General features: G+C 45.2%; 1 protein-coding gene and 1 pseudogene across 1 annotated transcript; both read right to left on the bottom strand.

Moving 5' to 3' along the window:
• Positions 1–5,770: 5,770 nt before the first annotated feature.
• On the bottom strand, positions 5,771–7,329 carry LOC109737127 (uncharacterized; annotated as a pseudogene).
• Positions 7,330–12,527: 5,198 nt separating this feature from the next.
• On the bottom strand, positions 12,528–14,897 carry LOC109737126 (uncharacterized). The gene is made up of 2 exons (XM_020296340.4): positions 13,616–14,897; positions 12,528–13,137 (listed from the first exon to the last, which is right to left on the bottom strand). Exons 1-2 carry the CDS (start codon positions 14,207–14,209, stop codon positions 12,823–12,825), a joined length of 909 nt encoding a protein of 302 aa, XP_020151929.1. The 5' UTR covers positions 14,210–14,897; the 3' UTR covers positions 12,528–12,822.
• Positions 14,898–21,612: the final 6,715 nt, after the last annotated feature.

Here is a 21,612-nt window from a genome sequence, read left to right as displayed (position 1 = left end):
TCCCCCTTACTCCCCTCTTAAATCTCGGGACGAGATTTCTTGTAGTGGAGGAGAATTGTGACGCCCGGATAATCAAGCTACAGTAAAACACTGCTAACGATGCCATGTCACCATGATCACTTTAGTTAACCTCGGGTTAGTTCAAAAAACCGATTCAAAATTCAAATTCAAATTCAAGTCAAACAACTAAAGTTTTCAAAAGTCAAAACTAAAATGTTCTCAATGTGACAAATAAATCATGGATATTATTGGTGGAGAAATAATTAAATACCCCAAAGTGATTAAAACAACAGCATAAACAATTAATTATACCCCTATTATATTTTACAAAATACTAAACAATTTAGCTAGGTGCCAAAGTGATTGTGGCAGTAGTATATTTACAAATACTAAGTTAGGTGCCGGTGATAAATTTTACAAAACTAAAATAAAAGAAAATAGATAAAGAAAAGAAAACAGAAAAGAAATATAAAAACAAAAAAACAAAAAAACAAAAGGCCCCCTCCCCCACTGGGCCTCTTGGCCCAGTCGGCTCAGCCGACCAGGCCGGCCCAGCCGGCCCACCCCGCACCGAACCCTAGCCCTATCCCCTCGTCCACCCCACAACCCCCACTCCCCTGCACGATCTCCCCCACTCCTCTCGATCTCTCCCACGCCTCTCTCCCCTTCCCCCATCTGGATCGGGGAAGAGGAGCCAGATCACGTGCCGCTCCGCGCCCCTGACGCCGCTGCCGCCGGATCGCCCGGACCCCCCCTGTCGCCGACCACCGCTGGACCTCGCCGGCCGCCGTCGCCTACGTCCGTCGCCGCCTCCTCCCCACCGGCGCGCGTCCCCGTCCTCCGCCTCGAGCCCACTGCCGCCCCCCTGCAGCTCCCTGTGAGCACCCCCGTCCGCTCCTCTCCCCTCTGTCCCTCACGCCCGCACCTCGCCCGCGCGTCCCGCGTGCCTTGGCCTGCTGCCGCCCCACGCTCCGACCGAGCCCGCCTCGTCGCGCGCACAGCTCCCCACCATCTGCTCCGGCCGCGCTCCCGGTCACTCCGGCCGCGCTCCCGGTCACTCCGGCCTTCCCCGCGCGCGCCCGCAAGCGCCTCCCCCCCACTCGCGTCTGCCGTTGCCGGCGCCGCCCGCTGCGACCGAAACCCGCGCCCGCCGCCGGCGAACGCCCTCGCCGGCCACGCGCCCTGCTCACCTGCCGCAGCTCCCGCGGCCGGCCGCGCCCCCTGGCCACGCGCCAGGCCCTAGGCCGCGCCGCGCCGGTGCCTCTGCTGCCTCGTCGAGGCCATGGCCTCCCCCATGCCCGGGTTCGCCCCTCTTCGGGTGCACACACGCCCGCACCCGTGCGCCCGCTAAGCCACTGGGCCTATGACGAGTGGGGCCTCGCCCCTAAAACGTTTAGTAAAAAAAGAATTTAAAAAGAATTTAAAATAATAATGAGAATAAAAATAATAAATTAATTAATAAAAATTAATGAATAAATAAATAAAGAAAATAAAAATAAAAATAAAAATAAATAATTAATTAGTTAATTAATTAAGTTAATTAACCCTGTTTAGATTAATCTAATTTAATTAATTAGTTTAATTAATAGTTAATTAATTAGTTAGCCCTAATTACCCTAATCAGTCTATGACATGTGGGACCCACGTGTCAGATGACTCCTGACGTCAGCATGATGTCATGCTGATGTCATCGCAACACTGTTTTGGATAATGTTGAATTAAATAATTAATTAAAATTCAGAAAATTAGTAAATCTTTAGAAAATCATATCTTTTAAACCGTAGCTCAGATGAAAATACTTTCTACATGAAAGTTGCTCAGAACGACGAGCCGAATCCGAATACACAGTCCGTTCGTCCGCCACGCGTCCCTAGCATAGTGAACCTGCAACATTTCACCTCCGGTTCATCTGTCCGAAAACGTGAAACACCGGGGATACTTTCCCGGATGTCTCCCCCCTTCACCAGTATCACCTCATACCGCGTTAGAACACGTCTAGCTCTGCCTGTTGTCCTGTTATGCACTTGCTTGTTATGTATTTACTGTTTCTCCCCCCCTCTTCTCTTCGGTAGACCCCGTGACGATGCTGATGCCCCTGTGGTCGACTACGTCACCGACGACCCCTCCTACTTGCCAGAGCAACCAGGCAAGCCCCCCCCTTGATCACCAGATATCGCCTATTCTTCTCTATACTGCTTGCATTAGAGTAGTGTAGCATGTTACTGCTTTCCGATATCCTATCCTGATGCATAGCCTATCCTTACTACTACTGTTGATACCTTTACCTGCAATCCTACATGCTTAGTATAGGATGCTAGTGTTCCATCAGTGGCTCTACACTCTTGTCCGTCTGCCATGCTATGCTACTGGGCCGTGATCACTTCGGGAGGTGATCACGGGTATATACTATATACATTATATACATGACACATGTGGTGACTAAAGTCGGGTCGGCTCGAGGAGTACCCGCAAGTGATTCTGATGAGGGGGCTGAAAGGACAGGTGGCTCCACCCCGGTAGAGGTGGGCCTGGGTTCCTGACGGCCCCCGACTGTTACTTTATGGCGGAGCGACAGGGCAGGTTGAGACCGCCTAGGAGAGAGGTGGGCCTGGCCCTGGTCGGCGTTCGCGGTTACTTAACACGCTTAACAAGATCTTGGTATTTGATCTGAGTCTGGCCATTTGGTCTATACGCACTAACCATCTACGTGGGAGTAGTTATGGGTATCCCGACGTCGTGGTATCAGCCGAAGCTCTTTTGACGTCAGCAACTGAGTGGCGCGCGCCGCATTGGACCGTAAGCTCGCGCTTGTATTAAGGGGGCTAGGTCTGCTTCCGGCCGCGTACGCAACGTGCAGGTGTGCATAGGGCGATGGGCCCAGACCCCTGCGCGCATAGGGTTAGACCGGCGTGCTGACCTCTCTGTTGAGCCTAGGTGGGGCTGCGACGTGTTGATCTTACGAGGCCGGGCATGACCCAGAAAAGTGTGTCCGGCCAAATGGGATCGAGCGTGTTGGGTTATGTGGTGCACCCCTGTAGGGAAGTTTATCTATTCGAATAGCCGTGTCCCTCGGTAAAAGGACGACCCGGAGTTGTACCTTGACCTTATGACAACTAGAACCGGATACTTAATAAAACACACCCTTCCAAGTGCCAGATACAACCTGGTGATCGCTCTCTAACAGGGCGACGAGGAGGGGATCGCCGGGTAGGATTATGCTATGCGATGCTACTTGGAGGACTTCAATCTACTATCTTCTACACGCTGTAAGATGGAGGCTGCCAGAAGCGTAGTCTTCTACAGGATTAGCTATCCCCCTCTTATTCTGGCATTCTGCAGTTCAGTCCATTGATATGCCCCTTTACACATATATCCATGCATATGTAGTGTAGCTCCTTGCTTGCGAGTACTTTGGATGAGTACTCACGGTTGCTTTTCTCCCTCTTTTCCCCTTCCCGTACCTGTTTGTCGCAACCAGATGCTGGAGTCCAGAAGCTAGAGATCCCGAGGATGCTGCTACATGGAGTTCGTCTTCGAGGAGTAGTTAGGAGGTCCCAGGCAGGAGGCTTTGCCTTTTCGATCGTTGCTACTTTTGTGCTAGCCTTCTTAAGGCAAACTTGTTTAACTTATGTCTGTACTCAGATATTGTTGCTTCCGCTGACTCGTCTATGATCGAGCACTTGTATTCGAGCCCTCGAGGCCCCTGGCTTGTATTATGATGCTTGTATGGCTTATTTATGTTTTAGAGTTGTGTTGTGATATCTTTCCGTGAGTCCCTGATCTTGATCGTACACATTTGCGTGCATGATTAGTGTATGGTCAAATCGGGGGCGTCACAGTGTAGCATACTATCTGCACCTAGAAAAACTTCAACCACACCATCGTGCTCACACCCTGCTCACCCTTCAATTCCTTGTGAGATTACACTATCATCACTTTGGGGAAACTAGAGCGCAGACGCTTCATCAGGGTCTTGCCATAAGTCATCTTTGGATTCTAGGAGAGAAACAACCCTACAACAACGCCAAGGTTCCCTATCTCACCATTTGTACCTCAGTTTTCACTTCTGTCTACACCTCAACCTCTCCTTTGTGAACATTTATGTTGTGCAACCTCGCACGAACTAGTGCATTGCAAAGCAAGAGTTTGCTCATCATCTTTTTTCGCCCACTATAGTCATAATTTTCCATGTTGATCCCCCTAACTCAATGTTGCAAGCACTGGATGGAGAAGCTCGGGTTGTAATTGACCGTGATCTCGTTTGTAACCATGGTATCTCGTGTACATATTGTGACCCCTTGTTGATTCTTACTCTTGCAACTCCTTCATGATCAGTGACAAAACCTCTAGGCTCGAAAATCGCTTGAAGATCCTACCCACCATGACATTAGTGGCATAGCCTTGCATCATATGCCACGGCAGGCTGGAGAATAGAGGGATTCCCCTGGCAAACAATCTTCTCTCTAACCCCTCCTTGTTGAGAGCCTCATAGAGCTCAATGGTGCACAAAGTTATAACAACCGTTGAGCTGTGTAAAGACAGGAGGGACTCCACGGGTTCTTAAATTGTGTATTCTAGGGATCTCAACCACTCGAGGTGTCGATGTGATATATACTTCACGATGCGGCAATAGAGCAGAGTTGATGGGTTTGTCAAGAAGGGGTACCTTTTCGAGCTTTGATGATGCGTAAGATCACCTTGAGCGTGGAACCTGTTTCATGGTTAAATTAATTGCCGCCCCCACTGCATGAGCCTCGAGCATTGGCTACACCATCAACTCCATTCTCCATAGTCCGTACAGATGAGGATCCAAGAACTCTGTCGATCCACCGCTCTTCTTGCACCGCTAATGATTGTGCAGTCTGTTCCGCCATGCCAACCTATCGTAGCACACGGCGTCGATGGAGTGGATGGAGTAGTAGACAGGGTTTAATTCTACACCTACGTAAGGAATACTATGTGGTTAACGTAAGGGCTTATGGGGCATTTTGGTTGGATGAAATCATTGAAGGGGCCCCACCCAGTTAAATTCAAGGGGCCTGGAGAGATTAGTTTAGGAAATTTATGTAAAGAGCAGGTGTAGCATTTTTGGTAGACGAGGTCATCTTTCCAGATACTTTACTTTGAACCTAAGACAACAGGTTGTTAGCATGAACTCGCAGAGGGCGTGTTTGGTTGCCGACTTGCCGTATCTACTCTTGCATGCATTGCATCTGTGTCTCAGTTGAGCTTGGCTGAGCGAAAACAGGCAAAAACCCAACATCTGCATGCGGTTTAGTTGCCTGCATACCCTCTCGCCTGCGTGGGGCGAAACGAAAGGCAGGTTATTTGGTTGCCCGCTTGTTTTGATAGAAACACATGCCATGTCGTTTGGTTAGATTCAACGCATGTTGTCTACTTGTCTAGTAACCTCCTCGTCGAGGTGGTGAGGTTAACAACACACTAGGCATGCGAAAAAAAGCAAAGATACACAAATAGACAACATATAAACACAGGTTTAAACCAAATCAAGCAGCTTTCAACATAGTTCGACACTTAAACCAAGCAGTTTTCAAGCAAACTAGTATGACATAGTACTAACCAAACCAACAAAAAAACCACCCAGTTGAATTCAAGGGGGCAGGATAGATTAGTTTAGGAAATTTACGTAAAGAGCAGTTGCGCTTTAAAGTTCCTCTTGTTGATGATTTGCATCAATCTTAATAAAAAATGGTTGTGTGTATCGCATTGATGCAATGATGTACTGACTATAGTAGTTATAACAGATGTACTAACTATAGTAGTTATAGTTAAATGAAAATCTTTTCTGGATTGGTCGCTTCGCCTCCCATCTTCCCATCTGAACCTTCAGTTTCTCTTCAGACTCAAGTCTCACCCCCACTGCAAACACGACGTGCAACTTCTCAAGAACCAGCGCGTTGCGAAGCAAGCACTTGGCGAGCTTCCTATGTGGCCTGCTGCCATCGTAATCTTCCATTCTAATCTCCCTCAGTCGATGCCGCATACACGGGATGGAGAAGCTCAATTTACGAGGGATCGTGATCTCGTTCGGAACCTTCCGCATTCGGCTCGAACAGTGCCTCTGTGTCTCCGTCGACTCTCGCGATTCGTTCATGACCAGAGACAGGACCTCTAGGCTCGGGGTCTGCTCCAGGATCCCGCCAACCGCAAAGACGCACCGTCGGCTGCGGATGCAAGCTTGCAGCGTGAGCCATGTTAGGCAGGAGAACAACGGGAACCCGGTGGCGAAGAACCCGTTCCGTAGGCTCTGGTTGTGCAGATGCAGGTGCTTGGTGTCAAAGATTTCCTCAAGGAACCGCGTGAACCCGGTGAACTCCGCAGGGTCATCGACGGGTCTGCACAACTCGATGGTGCACGAATGGATGATCGTCGGTGAGCCGTGCAGGGTCAGGAGGGACTCCGCGGGTGCTTGGCCTATGTATTCCATCCAGGGATCCCAGCCCCGCCGACGCGTCCATGTGAACGGACCTCAGGTTGTGGCAGCACCGGAGGGCCACCCTTCGGAGGGTTTGTCGAGCAGGGAGACCCTTTTGAGCTTGCACAGGGCTTCAAGCGTCACGTCGGCGAGGCGGGGGCAGCTCGAGATCAGCCGCTGGATGCTTCTGCCGGAGTCACGGAGGCCCGTCAGGCGCAATGTCTCAAGGAGTGGCAGGTCGATACGAACCACCTCCGGTAGCTTGAGCCGGCAGTAGCTGAGGCACAGGGTCCGGATGGCGGCGTAGGACAAGAGCCTACGTGGGAGGATATAGTACCAGGAGCCATTCCTCTTCTCCTCCTCCTCCTCCTCGTCGGAGTACCTGCCGGCCTCATTGTAGGTAGCTGCCAGTGCAAATAGAGCGGATGTGGAAGCGCAGGTCGAGGTGGAGCCCCGGGTGGTTCCTAAGCGGCGGCATCATCACGTAGGCGAGCCACTGGTCGACGGCGACCTTGTCCCACCGATGCCAGTGGTCCAAGGCGAAGCGGAGGCTGCGCAGCGGCACGGCGTGGCCGGGGCATCGGCGGCGGCAGAGGAGCGCCGCGCGCGCCGAGGCCGTCCAGGAGCACGTCGCTGCAGCTCTTCCTCTCCGGCGCCTGCACGTAGTAGGTGAACCAGTCTTGTTCCCTCTCGCCCTCTGTCTCCTCGAACGAGATGGTGTGGACGCTGCCGAAAACGTGGCGCCACCGGCGGGACAGCACCGCCGCGCGGGCCGCCTCCTTGGTGGGGAGGAAGGAGAGGATGTGGCCCAGCACGTCGTCGGTGAGGCCGCTGATGCGGTCCGATCGGCGCCCCGACGACGGCGGCGATTTCTTCTTGCGTGGATAGGCCATATCGGTCGATCCCGGCCACTGGGTAGGAAGAGATCGCTGATTTGGTTTGGGGTGGAAGTTAAAGATCAAGGATGGCTTCCGTTCGAAACAATTCGAATTCGGTTTCCTTTCCGATCCAAGTGGCCACCGGATTCCTAGCAAAGCAAATCTCTCCGTGACAACATTCATCACGATCGATCTAGAATTGGATTGATGTAAAATTAGGTGGGCTGAGCCTCCGCGAGCGGTCGACCTCGGCTCGGCTCCACCGGCGTCTTCCCCGTCGGCCAAAACAGATCTTCTCGCTGCACATAGGGAGCATCATAGGGAGGGCTTGACAAGGCACCCAGGTAAGGTTTGCACACAACCCTCTCGCCATCATCAGATCCGTTTTCTTCGATGCCGTCCAAGTAGGTCCTGTGACTATAAAACCATCATCCAGGCCTCAAAGTGCAATAAGTGTGCCATCCAAATCCAAAATCAGTTCAACACTAAAGTAGTCCGAGGTCCTATATTTTGCCTAACATGACACACTTGTTGTACTTCGAGGACCTGGACGAGGACTTTCATAGTTTGAGGTCCTACGTGACACCTTGAAATAGTTCAAGGACCTATTGTGCACTTTGCTCACTACAAAATTCATAGTTGGCTCCTGCTATTATCTTTCTATTTCCCCCGACAACTGGAAAACCAATCTTAATAATACATAAATAAATCCATTGGTATGTAGTGTAAGTGTAACTACTCCTATGTGACCATAATTTGGGATTTACAAAGTCTGACTACTTAGAATCAAATACAAATAGGAACTGAATACTGAATTCCTCTGCATTTTTTGTCTATCTTGCCAATTTCTGTTAATACAGCATGATTCATTCTCAGATTAAAGTTTCTTCCTTTATCATTGCGTTCTATGTCCTCCTACAAATATTGCATTCATACTAGCATACACATAATATTGTTGTATCTACGTGGTTGCTCCAGCAGTAGTAATAGGTCAAATAAATATAGCGGTTAAGGAGAGCAATGCAACCACTAGCTGCCACACTTGCCAGCAAGTCATTTCTTTGTTATTGAGAGCTAAACTTTACCGCTCCTGGGCAGGAATAATGTGATGAAAATAGCTGGGAAATACAAAGATGATATCTAGGTCAGATTAACATGTGCAGTACTTTTTTTCTTGTAAAAAGTGATAACTTCATAATTAAGAATACACTTTGCACAAAAATCTAGGTAAAATTGAAGTTCATAGTACAATTAATTGTCCAGATAATTACCCCTGTATTTTCCATTGTCAGTTAAAAGATACGATAAATGTTTTATATTTACAGGAATCTGTTTGTCAAAAAGAGCGCCTCGGAAGGGACCAAAGACTAAAGACTGTGTGAAGAACACTTGTAAGATGACAAAATTCAAGGGTCTTCAGCTTCACCATTTACCCCACGTAAGTAAATTCATGACTTGAACCTTGTTATTGGTAGCAGCACATTCATTCTCTTCTTCCTTTGTGAGGGGAACTGAGACAAAATACATGCATATTCTTTGTGGCTGGAACATGCTGAGGATATCCAGTGATTCACTGAGTTGTCTTTGTTCCGCCTGCAGGATGTTCTGCGTATCATACTGTCGAGATTGACATTGAAAGAGGCTGTGCGGATGAGCATACTATCTAGGAGGTGGAGGCGCCTCTGGAAATGCTACCCAAAGTTAGTATTCACCAGAGCCACGATGCGCGGAAGCAATGCCGTGGTAGGCTGTCGAAAACCACCCTTACGGACACGGTTTATTAGGGGTATCAATAGCATCCTCCGGCAGTTAAGGTCCACTAACCTGAACAAGTTTGTGGTTAAGTTTGCGCTTCGCAAAAGGCACACATCTCACATTGATAGATGGATCAAATTTTCTGCCACATCGAAAACGAAGCATGTTGTCATGGATCTGTCTCCAGGACTGAAAGGCAGTAACAAGAGAGATGATATGTACAGTTTCCCACTGCATCTTTTCAGTGGCTCCAGTGGCTCTTGTGTCAGGTCTCTCTGTCTAGGATTTGTCTATTTAACACCGCCTGCCGATCTCCACGGATTTTCAAACCTTAAGAAGCTCTCTCTGCATATGGTGACCATTACAGGAGAACTCCAGTGTTTGTTTCCTGAATGTGCTGTTCTTGAGTGGCTAAGCATCACCAAATGCAGGATGGTTGGGCTAAGCATAGGGCAGGAACTAAGCCGGTTGCAATATCTGTGCGTGAAGATCTGTAGCCTGCAGAAGTTGGATATACGTGCTCCAAACCTCACCACACTTGTCTTCGCTGATCTGATGGTACCTATCATGCTTCATGGACCTCTGAAGATTTCTGAGGCAACGATCAGCTGTTCTCGGCCTCGGACTGTTTCAATTACGTCTGCAATGATGTAGTCAATGCCCTTTCGCACGTCCAGTCTCTCTCCATATATTTTCAGATGAACACCAAGGTTTGTTCATTGAACACTGGAAGAACGTGCCCTCATGATTTTGCTTCAGTTCTTCATGCTATGAAGAGGTCATTGCTTGTTTCACATTTGCCATGTTTGTTGTCTTGCAGGTTCAGGGGTTTGTCAAAAACCCTAGCAGGCTCACCAACCTGAGACATTTGACCTTAGAGATCAATATTGGTGGGTGGCCAGAAGCTCCTGGTGGAGTTCTTCGCCTGGCTTACCTTTTGGAGTAGGCCCCTCTTTTGGAAGACTTGGTAATTCATGTAAGTATTTGATCTTGGGCTAATTTAGTCGAGATAACAAAGGTTTACTTAGACTTCTTAGTGTGTAGTCAGAAATTCTAAAGTTTGACCGCTACTAAGATTAAAAACTACCTACTGTGAAGTGGTGGAAAACTAACAGTGAAAGGAGCGTCCTAAAGACTGAATAGTCGAAGACGTCAAGTAAAATAGAACGGCAGTAACACAATTTGTTTGTTCTAAACAAAAATTAAAAATCTACAGTAATTTATTTGACACATTTTTATGCAGATGTGCTGTTTTGCCTCAGCAACCCACATCTGGGAACCGAGTGCGGAACCCTCCCCGCTGCCTCCGCACAATCATCTCAAGACCATCCGAATGACGGGGTTTTACGGTTTGAATTGTCAGCTTGAGCTAGCACACCATCTTCTTCGGAGCACAACCTCTCTTGAGCGTATGATCATAGATCCAGTGGTGGGGAATAACTCATTTATTCCATCTCTGAAGGTAGCACAAAGATACATGCGTGATGGTAGGGCGTTGGCCTTTGCTAAACTTTGGAGGAAGGGGTTGGACGGGGTCCTTACCATTCTATGAAAAGGGAACAAAAAAGTGCGGGTATGTTCATCCGTTCAAGGCAAGGAAGTTGCCATTGATGTTTGGAGGAAGGAACTCAGAAAGGTCTATACCATCTTTCAGGAGAGAGGAAACTATGTATTTTATTTATGTGTTTGTTGTTAGACTAGCTGGAGACGGAAGAGAGGGTGTGTTGTTTTGACATAGTGTTATCATCCAATGATGTTTTGAAGGAAATTTCTCTTGATGTTTATCTTGGAATTAGAGATACTCCCTCTGTCCCATTATGCAAGTATAAGAAAACAATTTCTGATTTCACAAGAATTAACCGCGGTCAGAGATTTTGGTAAATTGCTGTATAAATTTGATTAAATATCAAATAGTTTGACATACAAAAAAACTAAAAATAAACTTATTATTGGAAACAGAGGGAGTGAGCATTTTATTGCAGTTTTTTTCCCCTTTGCCATAGTAGAGATGCTCTGCCTGACAGCTTCAGTGCTTGCTGCTAGCAAACTATCGATACAATATTCAGCTCGCGTCCTGCCGTCACTACAGCCAGCGCCCAGCGGACCAAAGGGAAACAGAGTACGATGCTCATAACTTGGGAGTCTTGATCACCTTTTTAAACACAACAATTTAACAGTCAGGGCATTCTCTCAAGTCATGGAGACTACATATACTACAAAAGGTACATACTACTGTACTTCATTTGACACAAGACTTCTGTTCTTCGCATTATGAACGGTGAGAAACATTCTAGGGGTTCCAAACCTGCATTAATGGGAATCAATCTCATGCTTATATGAACAAAATCGCCCAAGTAGCAATGACTAATGACTAAACTGCACCGGCTAGCGTGTAAACTGTTCCATAGGGGATTTTCTATCTGCATCTTTAGCACTCTCCTCCACACTCAATATTTAGGAATTTCCAGCTCCCATGAAAATGGCTGGCAGTGGGGACTTCTCTATATGAATATCTATCACTATATTGTTTTGAGAGTATATAAGATGTCTTTGGATCGGCTATATATTATTCAACTTTGATCAGCAGTTAATCGATATTGTGCAGTTTTTGGGGCTGCTGCGTCGTAGCCTTTGTTATCGCCCTCTCGCCACCACCAAATAGGATGAAGAAGTTCTTTTGGCGAGACTATAATCGAGTACATGTGAATCACGTTCGACTAACATAATTCAAAAATCAAAATGAAATCAGTTCTGGACACATTTGGAATCTTTACCCATTTGGAAAGCAAATTTTCTTATATTTTTGTTTTCTTACTCAAATATTATTGATGAAATGATGAGCACAAAGATAGTAATATATACATGTTAAAATTATGAGTTTGATGAGCAAGTACAAATCATGTTAAAATTATACACCCTTTTCGAGAAAAGTGTATAACCAAACACATGCATATTGCACGCACGCAAGACAATCAAGTATGACATGTTGTTATCTATACAGAAAAGTTAAGAAATTTAGTGACATTAAGTACAGAAAAAAGGCTATAAATGCATAAGTGATAGGGTATGGTGGTGGCACAACCATTGGATGAACAAATTTTGACTAAAATTTTGGACGGCTTAGAGTAAATTATCCCATCTAACTCTTATTTTTTCATATTAGTACAGCAAAGTTTATTGGTGACAATCTGTCAACTGATTGTTAGCATAATTTTTTTGGCTGGAAAAAGAGAGACGTCAATCTAATCTGCTCCGGCTGTAATTAACTAGAGAATATCTCTAGACGAAGATATTTTCTGAATTGGCCACTCCCCATTTTCCCATCTCTGCCTCCAGTATATTCTTTCGCTCAGGCTTGATTTCCTTCGCGAACACTACATGCAATCTTTCAAGAACAAGCACATTCCGAAGCAAGAGCTTGGCCAAGCCTCAAGACTTTGGACCCAAAAGAAGCAGAGTACGAGAAACTAGTCATATTGATGGAGAGTGGTTGCAAACATCATCAAACCTAGTATATGAAACTAGTATACAATACACACACATACACTCTCTTCACATCATCCAAAAAACTGAAGCACCAAGGCATTTCAACAAAAGCTTGTATCATCAGATTAAACACATACACACATGATCACTTACAATACTTCAACTGGCAAAGAAGTGGCAGCAAGCTCTTGACATCTGCCCCCTGTAAGCTTATCATCAATTCATCATCAGGTTTCTCTTTCTGTACTTGGTGTGTCCATCTCAGAGTCACACACTTATCCTCAAGATACGGTCTCTTGCGGTCATTAATTGTGCATCCAAAGTAATGATTTTGCTCATAAGAGAGTCCTTGTCATCCTCAGTAGGACGCAAAAAGGCAGCTAACTCCACCGCTGTTTCATTAGTACTGTCAAGCAAGAAGTCATCTAACTCCACCAGTAATTCTTTGTTACTGTCACTGCCATCCATCAGAGCTTGGCTGAGTGAGTGCAGTGCAGTGACAAGGATAGAGGAAGCTTCTTCTGTGCCCACGGGACCATCATCTGCAACCCTGTCTCCAGTAACTTCAGTTTCTGAATCCTCCTGTGACAAAGAGGGACTTTAGTATGCATAAGAATTCAAGTATTTGTCCACAGAAATTGTGCAAGACTGTATTTTCCAAGATTACAGCACCAATTTAGTTAGGCTTTTACACAGGCAGTGAAGGTGAAATGTGATATTGTTCACCAGAAAAGTATGTGTAGAGGGCTTTTTAGTGGACAAAAAATCCAATCTTAAACATATGCAGTACAGCAGCACCATAAAATATGCTTGTGCTATCATGTAACTGGCACAAAAGCTCATGCTAAAATTTTATAAAATTGCATCCTCGTACTAATGAACAATCTGCAATTGAATTCTCGAACTACGATTAATGCAAATCAGGCATGTTAGTGTGTCTAAACCTAAGCTAAGAACTGGTCAGAAGCTTTTCGCAACAATGCCCAACGCTCAAGTAAATTAAATGCACACAATGTACAAAAAAAACAGAAGAATACTTCACACATAAGCGTGGGCTTACCTTGCTTGGCAACAAAGAGGGAGGCCATGCCATGACATAAGGATGGACCTCCACATTATCACGATATGCATCATGAAAGAGCTCGCTCATTTCTGATGTTTCCAGGCATAATGATAGGTACAACTCACGAGACTGTGTGTCCTTGACATAGAAAATAGACAGGTATACAAAGCCATCGATGACCTCCACAAGCTCCACCCTGGCATTACAACCCTCTTCCTCCATCAAGAACCCGGTGAACTCCTTAACAATTGGGTTCAATGGGAACTCCTTGTACATCATCCACCTGCTGAAGGCAATGTCATCATCGGATGCCAGGAACCAAGAAACAAGTGTGTTGTCCTTTATATCTACGATGCACAGCTTCTCATCCTTGGTCTCTCCAAGCTTATACGTTGATTCATCCCACTCCGTCTCCAATTGCTTCGGCACATCGATTAGAGAGAACTGAAAAGTGGACGTGTCGAGCACCACAATTTGGTCATACATCCAGTTTTGCCACCAGATGAGCCCATGCATCATCGTGCCAATCTCGGCCGAGAGAGATTCACGCAGCCCCAGCAGCGTACTAGTTGGGAGAATTCGCCACTCCATGGTGTCCGATGAGAAGACGGCGACGCGCTCCCGCCATCGGCGGTGGTGACGGATACACACCACACGGGACGGCCCCTGACGATATGCGGAGGGTATAGTGTAGAACTCAAGGTCGATGTCGATGTAGCATAACCCGGGCCGATAGATGTGGAGATCCGCGGGTTGTAGGCGGCAGCCCGGCTCCGCTCGGCGGCGGCGCTCCAGCTGACGAGACACAAGTAGCCGTCGCCGCTAGGAGACTTGGAACTGATCTCCCAACCGGGGGCGTGGGGGTCGCCGTGGCGCGGGACCCGGGTGTTGAAGAAATCGGCGGCGACGAGGTCCGGGTCGGAGCGGCGCCAGGGCAGGGGGAGGCCGGGACCACCTCGTAGTTGGGGTCGAGGAAGAGCACGAGGAGCGGCGGCGCGTGGAGCGCGCGGAAGCTGCGGCGGAAGGCCGGGGACGAGCGGACGGCGCGGAGGAAGGTCCGGCAGGCGAAGGCGGCACGGACGAGGCTCGGTAGGGAGGGCAGGCGGAGGAAGATCTCGCGGAGAAGATCGACGCCGAGAGCGGTTATCGCGGTGGGAGCGGATGGCGGCGGCGGCGGCTGGGAGGCCATGGCTGCTGTGTGGTGACGGGTTCGCGCGGCGGCCCCGGTGGATAGAAGGTAGGCGGCTGACGAGTTCAAGCAACGACTGGATCCATAGCTAGGAAATTTCCTCCTCTGCAAAAAACAACAAAAGCTGTACGAAACTTCCTTCCCCTCGAAATGACCAAAAACACCTCAAATGTAAACACCTGAAGTGTAAAAAAACACCTTAATGCTAAAATAGGGTTTAGATCAATGTAACTCAAAGTACTACCTCGGTCCCAAAATAAGTGTTTTGAGCTTAGTAGAAATTTGTACCGGAGTTAGTACAAAGTTGAGACACTTATTTTGGGACGGAGAGAGTAGCATATTAAATAAAATGTGATTCAGCATGTCACTCTGTCACATATATATTGTTTAAATAAAGTTTACTCTTTTCTTTTTTTAAACCAGCGTTTTGTGGTGACTGAAGACTGTGGTGCAGCGACCTCCTACGGCTCCACGAGGCGGTGGTCATCCGAAGGTCTAATAGAGCGTTCATCTCTCGAGATTCGGCGGTGAGATGCAAAACTAGGGACGACGTTTTGATGCAGAGGGAAGGTTGTGCAGCGGCAACACATCGCAAAACTGCTGGGATCACGGAAAAGTGGTGGCGACAATACATGTGTGACTTCGATGGTGGTGCTACTCGAGCACCCAGTCGAGAGCTCAGGGGTGAAAGCCTAGGTTCAACTGGAGTTGGTTATACCTGGCAATGACGATGTTTTTTTACATCGTTACCTTGTTGAAGACATTGCTCGGATAAGCTTCAGACTGATTCTTCAGGGTGAAAATCCAGATTGTGGCCTTAGTGGCTGCATCGGGTGTCGGCGTTGCTTGAGCGTCGCTCCCTTCTTGAAGGCGTTGCTGTTGAAGACCTCGTCGTCCATGTGGTGTCATGACATATTTGGTGCAGATATGGTCATTGTTGTAGTTTTGACGATCGTGGATTTGATTGCTTTGAGACTTTTTTCTTTTCTCTCTTACGCATAGCTTTGGTCTTATGACTTTGCTAGTTGCCGACGTGTTTGCGTGTGTTGGTGTTGGTTGTGTGCATCTTAGCTATGTAGACCAGGTGTGGGCTCATCGTGTTTTGTATCTTCTTGATGCTTCATTTTGAGTCAATGAAATTCACCCTTTGTCGAAGAAAAAAAGGCGTTTTGTGCATTACTCCGTGGGCAATTCAAATCAACACGAAGGAGCATCTGCTCGGCAGTGAACAAAATGATGTTCTTAGCACAATTTTCTTTTTGAAAACTCACATTTTCGGTAGCAGAACGAAACGACGCTACATCACCCTGCTACCTCTTGAGCTTACGTTGGTTTCTCCCTTGAAGAGGAAAGGGTGATGCAGCAAAGTAGCGTAAGTATTTTCCTCAGTTTTTGAGAACCAAGGTATCAATCCAGTAGGAGACTACACGCAAGTCGCCTCATACCTACACAAAAAATAAGAACCTTGCAACCAACGCGATAAAGGGGTTGTCAATCCCTTCACGACCACTTGCAAAAGTGAGATCTGATAGAGATGATAAGATAAATATTTTTGGTATTTTTATGATAAAGATTGAAAGTAAAGATTGCAAAGTAAAATAGATTGGAAACTTATATGATGGAGAATAGACCCGGGGGCCATAGGTTTCACTAGTGGCTTCTCTCAAGATAGCATAAGTATTACGGTGGGTGAACAAATTACTGTCGAGCAATTGATAGAAAAGTGCATAGTTATCAGAATATCTAGGCATGATCATGTATATAGGCATCATGTCCACGACAAGTAGACCGAAACGTTCTGCATCTAGTACTATTACTCCACACATCGACCTCTATCCAGCATGCATCTAGAGTATTAAGTTCATAAGAACAGAGTAACGCATTAGGCAAGATGACATGATGTAGAGGGATAAACTCAAGCAATATGATATAAACCCCATTTTTTTATCCTCGATGGCAACAATACAATACGTGTCGTTTCCCCTTCTGTCACTGGGATCGAGCACCGCATGATTGAACCCAAAGCTAAGCACTTCTCCCATTGTAAGAAAGATCAATCTAGTAGGCCAAACCAAACTGATAATTCGAAGAGACTTGCAAAGATATCAAATCATACGTAAAAAATTCAGAGGAGATTCAAATATTGTTCATAGATAATCTTGATCATGAACCCACAATTCATCGGATCTCGACAAACACACCGCAAAAAAGAGTTACATCGAATAGATCTCCAAGAGAATCGAGGTGAACTTTATATTGAGATCCAAAGAGAGAGAAGAAGCCATCTAGCTAATAACTATGGACCCGAAGGTCTGAGGTAAACTACTCACACATCATCGGAGAGGCTATGGTGTTGATGTAGAAGCCCTCCGTGATCGATTCCCCCTCCGGCGGAGCGCCGGAAAAGGCCTCAAGATGGGATCTCACAGGTACAGAAGGTTGCGGCGGTGGGGGCATTGATCACGGAGGGCTTCTACATCAACACCATAGCCTCTCCGATGATGTGTGAGTAGTTTACCTCAGACCTTCGGGTCCATAGTTATTAGCTAGATGGCTTCTTCTCTCTTTTTGGATCTCAATACAATGTCCTCCCCCTCTCTCATGGAGATCTATTCGATGTAATCTTCTTTTGCGGTGTGTTTGTTGAGACCGATGAATTGTGGGTTTATGATCAAGTTTATCTATGAACAATATTTGAATCTTCTCTGAATTCTTTTATGTATGATTGGTTATCTTTGCAAGTCTCTTCGAATTATCAGTTTGGTTTGGCCTACTAGATTGATCTTTCTTGCAATGGGAGAAGTGCTTAGCTTTGGGTTCAATCTTGCGGTGTCCTTTCCCAGTGACAGTAGGGGCAGCAAGGCACATATTGTATTGTTGCCATCGAGGATAACAAGATGGGGTTTATATCATATTGCATGAGTTTATCCCTCTACATCATGTCATCTTACTTAAAGAGTTACTCTGTTCTTTTGAACTTAATACTCTAGATGCATGCTGGATAGCGGTCGATGTGTGGAGTAATAGTAGTAGATGCAGGCAGGAGTCGGTCTACTTGTCTCGGACGTGATGCCTATATACATGATCATACCTAGATATTCTCATAACTATGCTCAATTTTGTCAATTTCTCAACAGTAATTTGTTTACCCACCATAATACTTATGCTCTCGAGAGAAGCCACTAGTGAAACCTATGGCCCCCGGGTCTATTTTCCATCATATTAATCTTCCAACACTTAGTTATTTTATTGCTTTTTATTTTACTTTGCATCTTTATCATAAAAATACCAAAAATATTATCTTATCATATCTATAAGATCTCACTTTCGTAAGTGACCGTGAAGGGATTGACAACCCCTTTATTGCGTTGGTTGCGAGGATTTTATTTGTTTGTGTAGGTGCGAGGGACTCTTACTCCTACTGGATTGATACCTTGGTTCTCAAAAACTAAGGAAAATACTTACGCTGCTTTACTGCATCACCCTTTCCTCTTCAAGGGAAAACCAACGCAGTGCTCAAGAGGTAGCAAGAAGGACTTCTGGCGCCGTTGTCGGGGAGTCTACGCAAAAGTCAACATACCAAGTACCCATCACAAACCCTTATCTCCCGCATTACATTATTTGCCATTTGCCTCTCGTTTTCCTCTTCCCCACTTCACCCTTGCCGTTTTATTCGCCCTCTCTTTTCCGTTTGCCTCCCTCTTTCTTTTGGCTCCTCGCACTTTCTGCCGTCATGTCTGAAATTGGGGAAACTATTGTCAATATGGACAATAGTAATAATATGGAAAATTCTGATGCTCCTGCTGAAGAACCCCCTATCTTGCATACAAAAAATCCGAATTGGTAGTGGTAATATTATTGGAAAAGGGGTTATTCAGGATTTCTTTACTTGTGCCGGTGCTTTGCCTTCTATGGGCAGTTCTATTCTTCATAGAACTAGTAGTCTTGCGGACGCTATTGCCATGCTTGTAGTTGAACTTGAAAGGCAATTTATGCACATGCACCCTTGCATATAAAGGATTTTCCTAGAATTTTCTAATATTGAGCATTCTTCTGTTAAGCGTGCCGCTACTATTTTTTTGGCTCATGAGTTCAGATTTATAATAAAAGAGGCCAAAGAAATCTTTGCGCATTATAGGGTGGACGCTGGCCGTCCTCCCATAGAAACTATCCTATTTGATCAAGAGGAAATAATGCGTTTTCAATCTCTAGACTATGTTGCTTTTAATGAGAACCTTAGAAAAAAGGTTCCTACCAATGTTCTAGTTGACAGAATTTCTGAACTTAATAATGATTTTGCTATTCGAAATAATGAGCTAGGATATTCTCTCGAGTATAGGCTCACAAAGTTCTGTCAAAAGAATGCTTATAATGATGAATTGGTTGTGCAATACGAAGGGCCGAAGGAGGAACCTATACCTCCTAAAGTTGATCTTGGGGACATTTGTCCCATTAAATTTAGCCCTTTTGATTACTTTTGCTTGCCTCAAAGAAAACTCGCTGCTGAACGTAGAGAATATGAAATGAGTTTTAATGATCTATCCCATTATTATGGCAATACCTAGATCTATCCTTGCTTTTATGCCTAGCTAGGGTCGTTAAACGATAGCGCTTGTTGGGAGGCAACCCAATTTTATTTTTAGTTTTTTTCTTTTTGCTTCTGTTTAGGAATAAATATTTGATCTAGCCTCTGGTTAGATGTGTTTTTATGTTTTAGTTAGTGTTTGTGCCAAGTTTAACCTATAGGATCTTCTTGGATGATAGTTATTTGATCTTGCTGAAAATTCCAGAAACTTTCTGTTCACGAAAATAATTGTTAAAAATCACCAGAACGTGATAAAATATTGATTCCAATTGCTGATGATCAATAAACAAATTTTCTAGGTCGTCCTATTTTTTCTGAATTTTTGGAGTTCCAGAAGTTTGCGTTAGTTACAGATTACTACAGACTGTTCTGTTTTTGACAGATTCTGTTTTTCGTGTGTTGTTTGCTTATTTTGATGAATCTATGGCTAATAAAATAGTTTATAAACCATAGAGAAGTTGTAATACAGTAGGTTTAACACCAATATAAATAAAGAATGAGTTCATTACAGTACCTTGAAGTGGTGTTTTGTTTTCTTTCGCTAACGGAGCTCATGAGATTTTCTGTTATGTTTTGTGTTGTGAAGTTTTCAAGTTTTGGGTGAAAGATTTGATGGATTATGGAACAAGGAGTGGCAAGAGACTAAGCTTGGGGATGCCCATGGCACCCCAAGATAATCTAAGGACACCTAAAAGCCAAAGCTTGGGGATGCCCCGGAAGGCATCCCCTCTTTCGTCTACTTTCATCGGTAACTTTACTTGGAGCTATATTTTTATTCACCACATGATATGTGTTTTGCTTGGAGCGTCTTGTATTATTTGAGTATTTGTTTTTTAGTTTACCACAATCATCCTTGCTGTACACACCTTTTGAGAGAGACACACATGATTCAGAAATTGTTAGAATACTCTATGTGCTTCACTTATATCTTTTGAGTTATATAGTTTTGCTCTAGTGCTTCACTTATATCTTTTAGAGCACGGTGGTGGACTTGTTTTAGAGAAACTATTGATCTCTCATGCTTCACTTATATTATTTTGAGAGTCTTAAAATAGCATGGCAATTTGCTTTAATTATAATATCATGAGAAATTTGATACTAGATAATTGTTTTGAGATATAAAGGTGGTAATATCATAGTTGTGCTAGTTGAGTAATTGTGGAATTGAAAAATACTTGTGTTGGAGTTTTTGATTCCCGTAGCATGCACGTATGGTGAACCGTTATGTAATGAAGTCGGAGCATGAGGTATTTATTGATTGTCATCCTTTGTGTGGCGGTCGGGATCGCGCGATGGTTAACTCCTACCAACCCTTCCCCTAGGAGCATGCGTAGTAGTACTTTGCTTCGAGGGCTAATAAATTTTTGCAATAAGTATATGAGTTCTTTATGACTAATGTGAGTCCATGGATTATACGCACACTTACCTTTCCGCAATTTTCTAGCCTCTTCGGTACCGTGCATTGCCCTTTCTCTCCTTGAGAGTTGGTGCAAACTTCGCCGGTGCATCCAAACCCCGTGATATGATACGCTCTATCACACATAAACCTCCTTATATCTTCCTCAAAACAGCCACCATACCTACCTATTATGGCATTTCCATAGCCATTCCGAGATATATTGCCATGCAACTTTCCATCGTTTCGTTTATCATGACACGCTCCATCATTGTCATATTGCCTTGCATGATCATGTAGTTGACATTGTATTTGTGGCAAAGCCACCATTCATAATTCTTTCATACATGTCGCTCTTGATTCATTGCATATCCCGGTACACCGCCGGAGGCATTCACATAGAGTCATATTTTGTTCTAAGTATTGAGTTGTAATTCATGAGTTGTAAGTAAATAAAAGTGTGATGATCATCATTATTAGAGCATTGTCCCAAGTGAGGAAAGGATGATGGAGACTATGATTCCCCCACAAGTCGGGATGAGACTCCGGACTAAATAAAAAAAGAAGAGGCCATAAAAAAAGGAGAAAAGGCCCAAATAAAAAAATGAGAGAAAAAGAGAGAAGGGACAATGTTACTATCCTTTTACCACACTTGTGCTTCAAAGTAGCACCGTGATCTTCATGATAGAGAGTCTCTCATTTTGTCGCTTTCATATACTAGTGGGAAATTTCATTATAGAACTTGTCTTGTATATTCCAATGATGGGCTTCCTCAAAATGCCCGAGGTCTTCGTGAGCAAGCAAGTTGGATGCACACCCACTTA

The sequence above is a fragment of the Aegilops tauschii genome, chromosome 2 (genome assembly GCF_002575655.3).
Source record: "Aegilops tauschii subsp. strangulata cultivar AL8/78 chromosome 2, Aet v6.0, whole genome shotgun sequence".
Taxonomy (NCBI): domain Eukaryota; kingdom Viridiplantae; phylum Streptophyta; class Magnoliopsida; order Poales; family Poaceae; genus Aegilops; species Aegilops tauschii.
The sequence above is the reverse complement of the archived record's forward strand: the minus strand, read 5'-3'. Positions and strand labels throughout refer to the sequence as shown.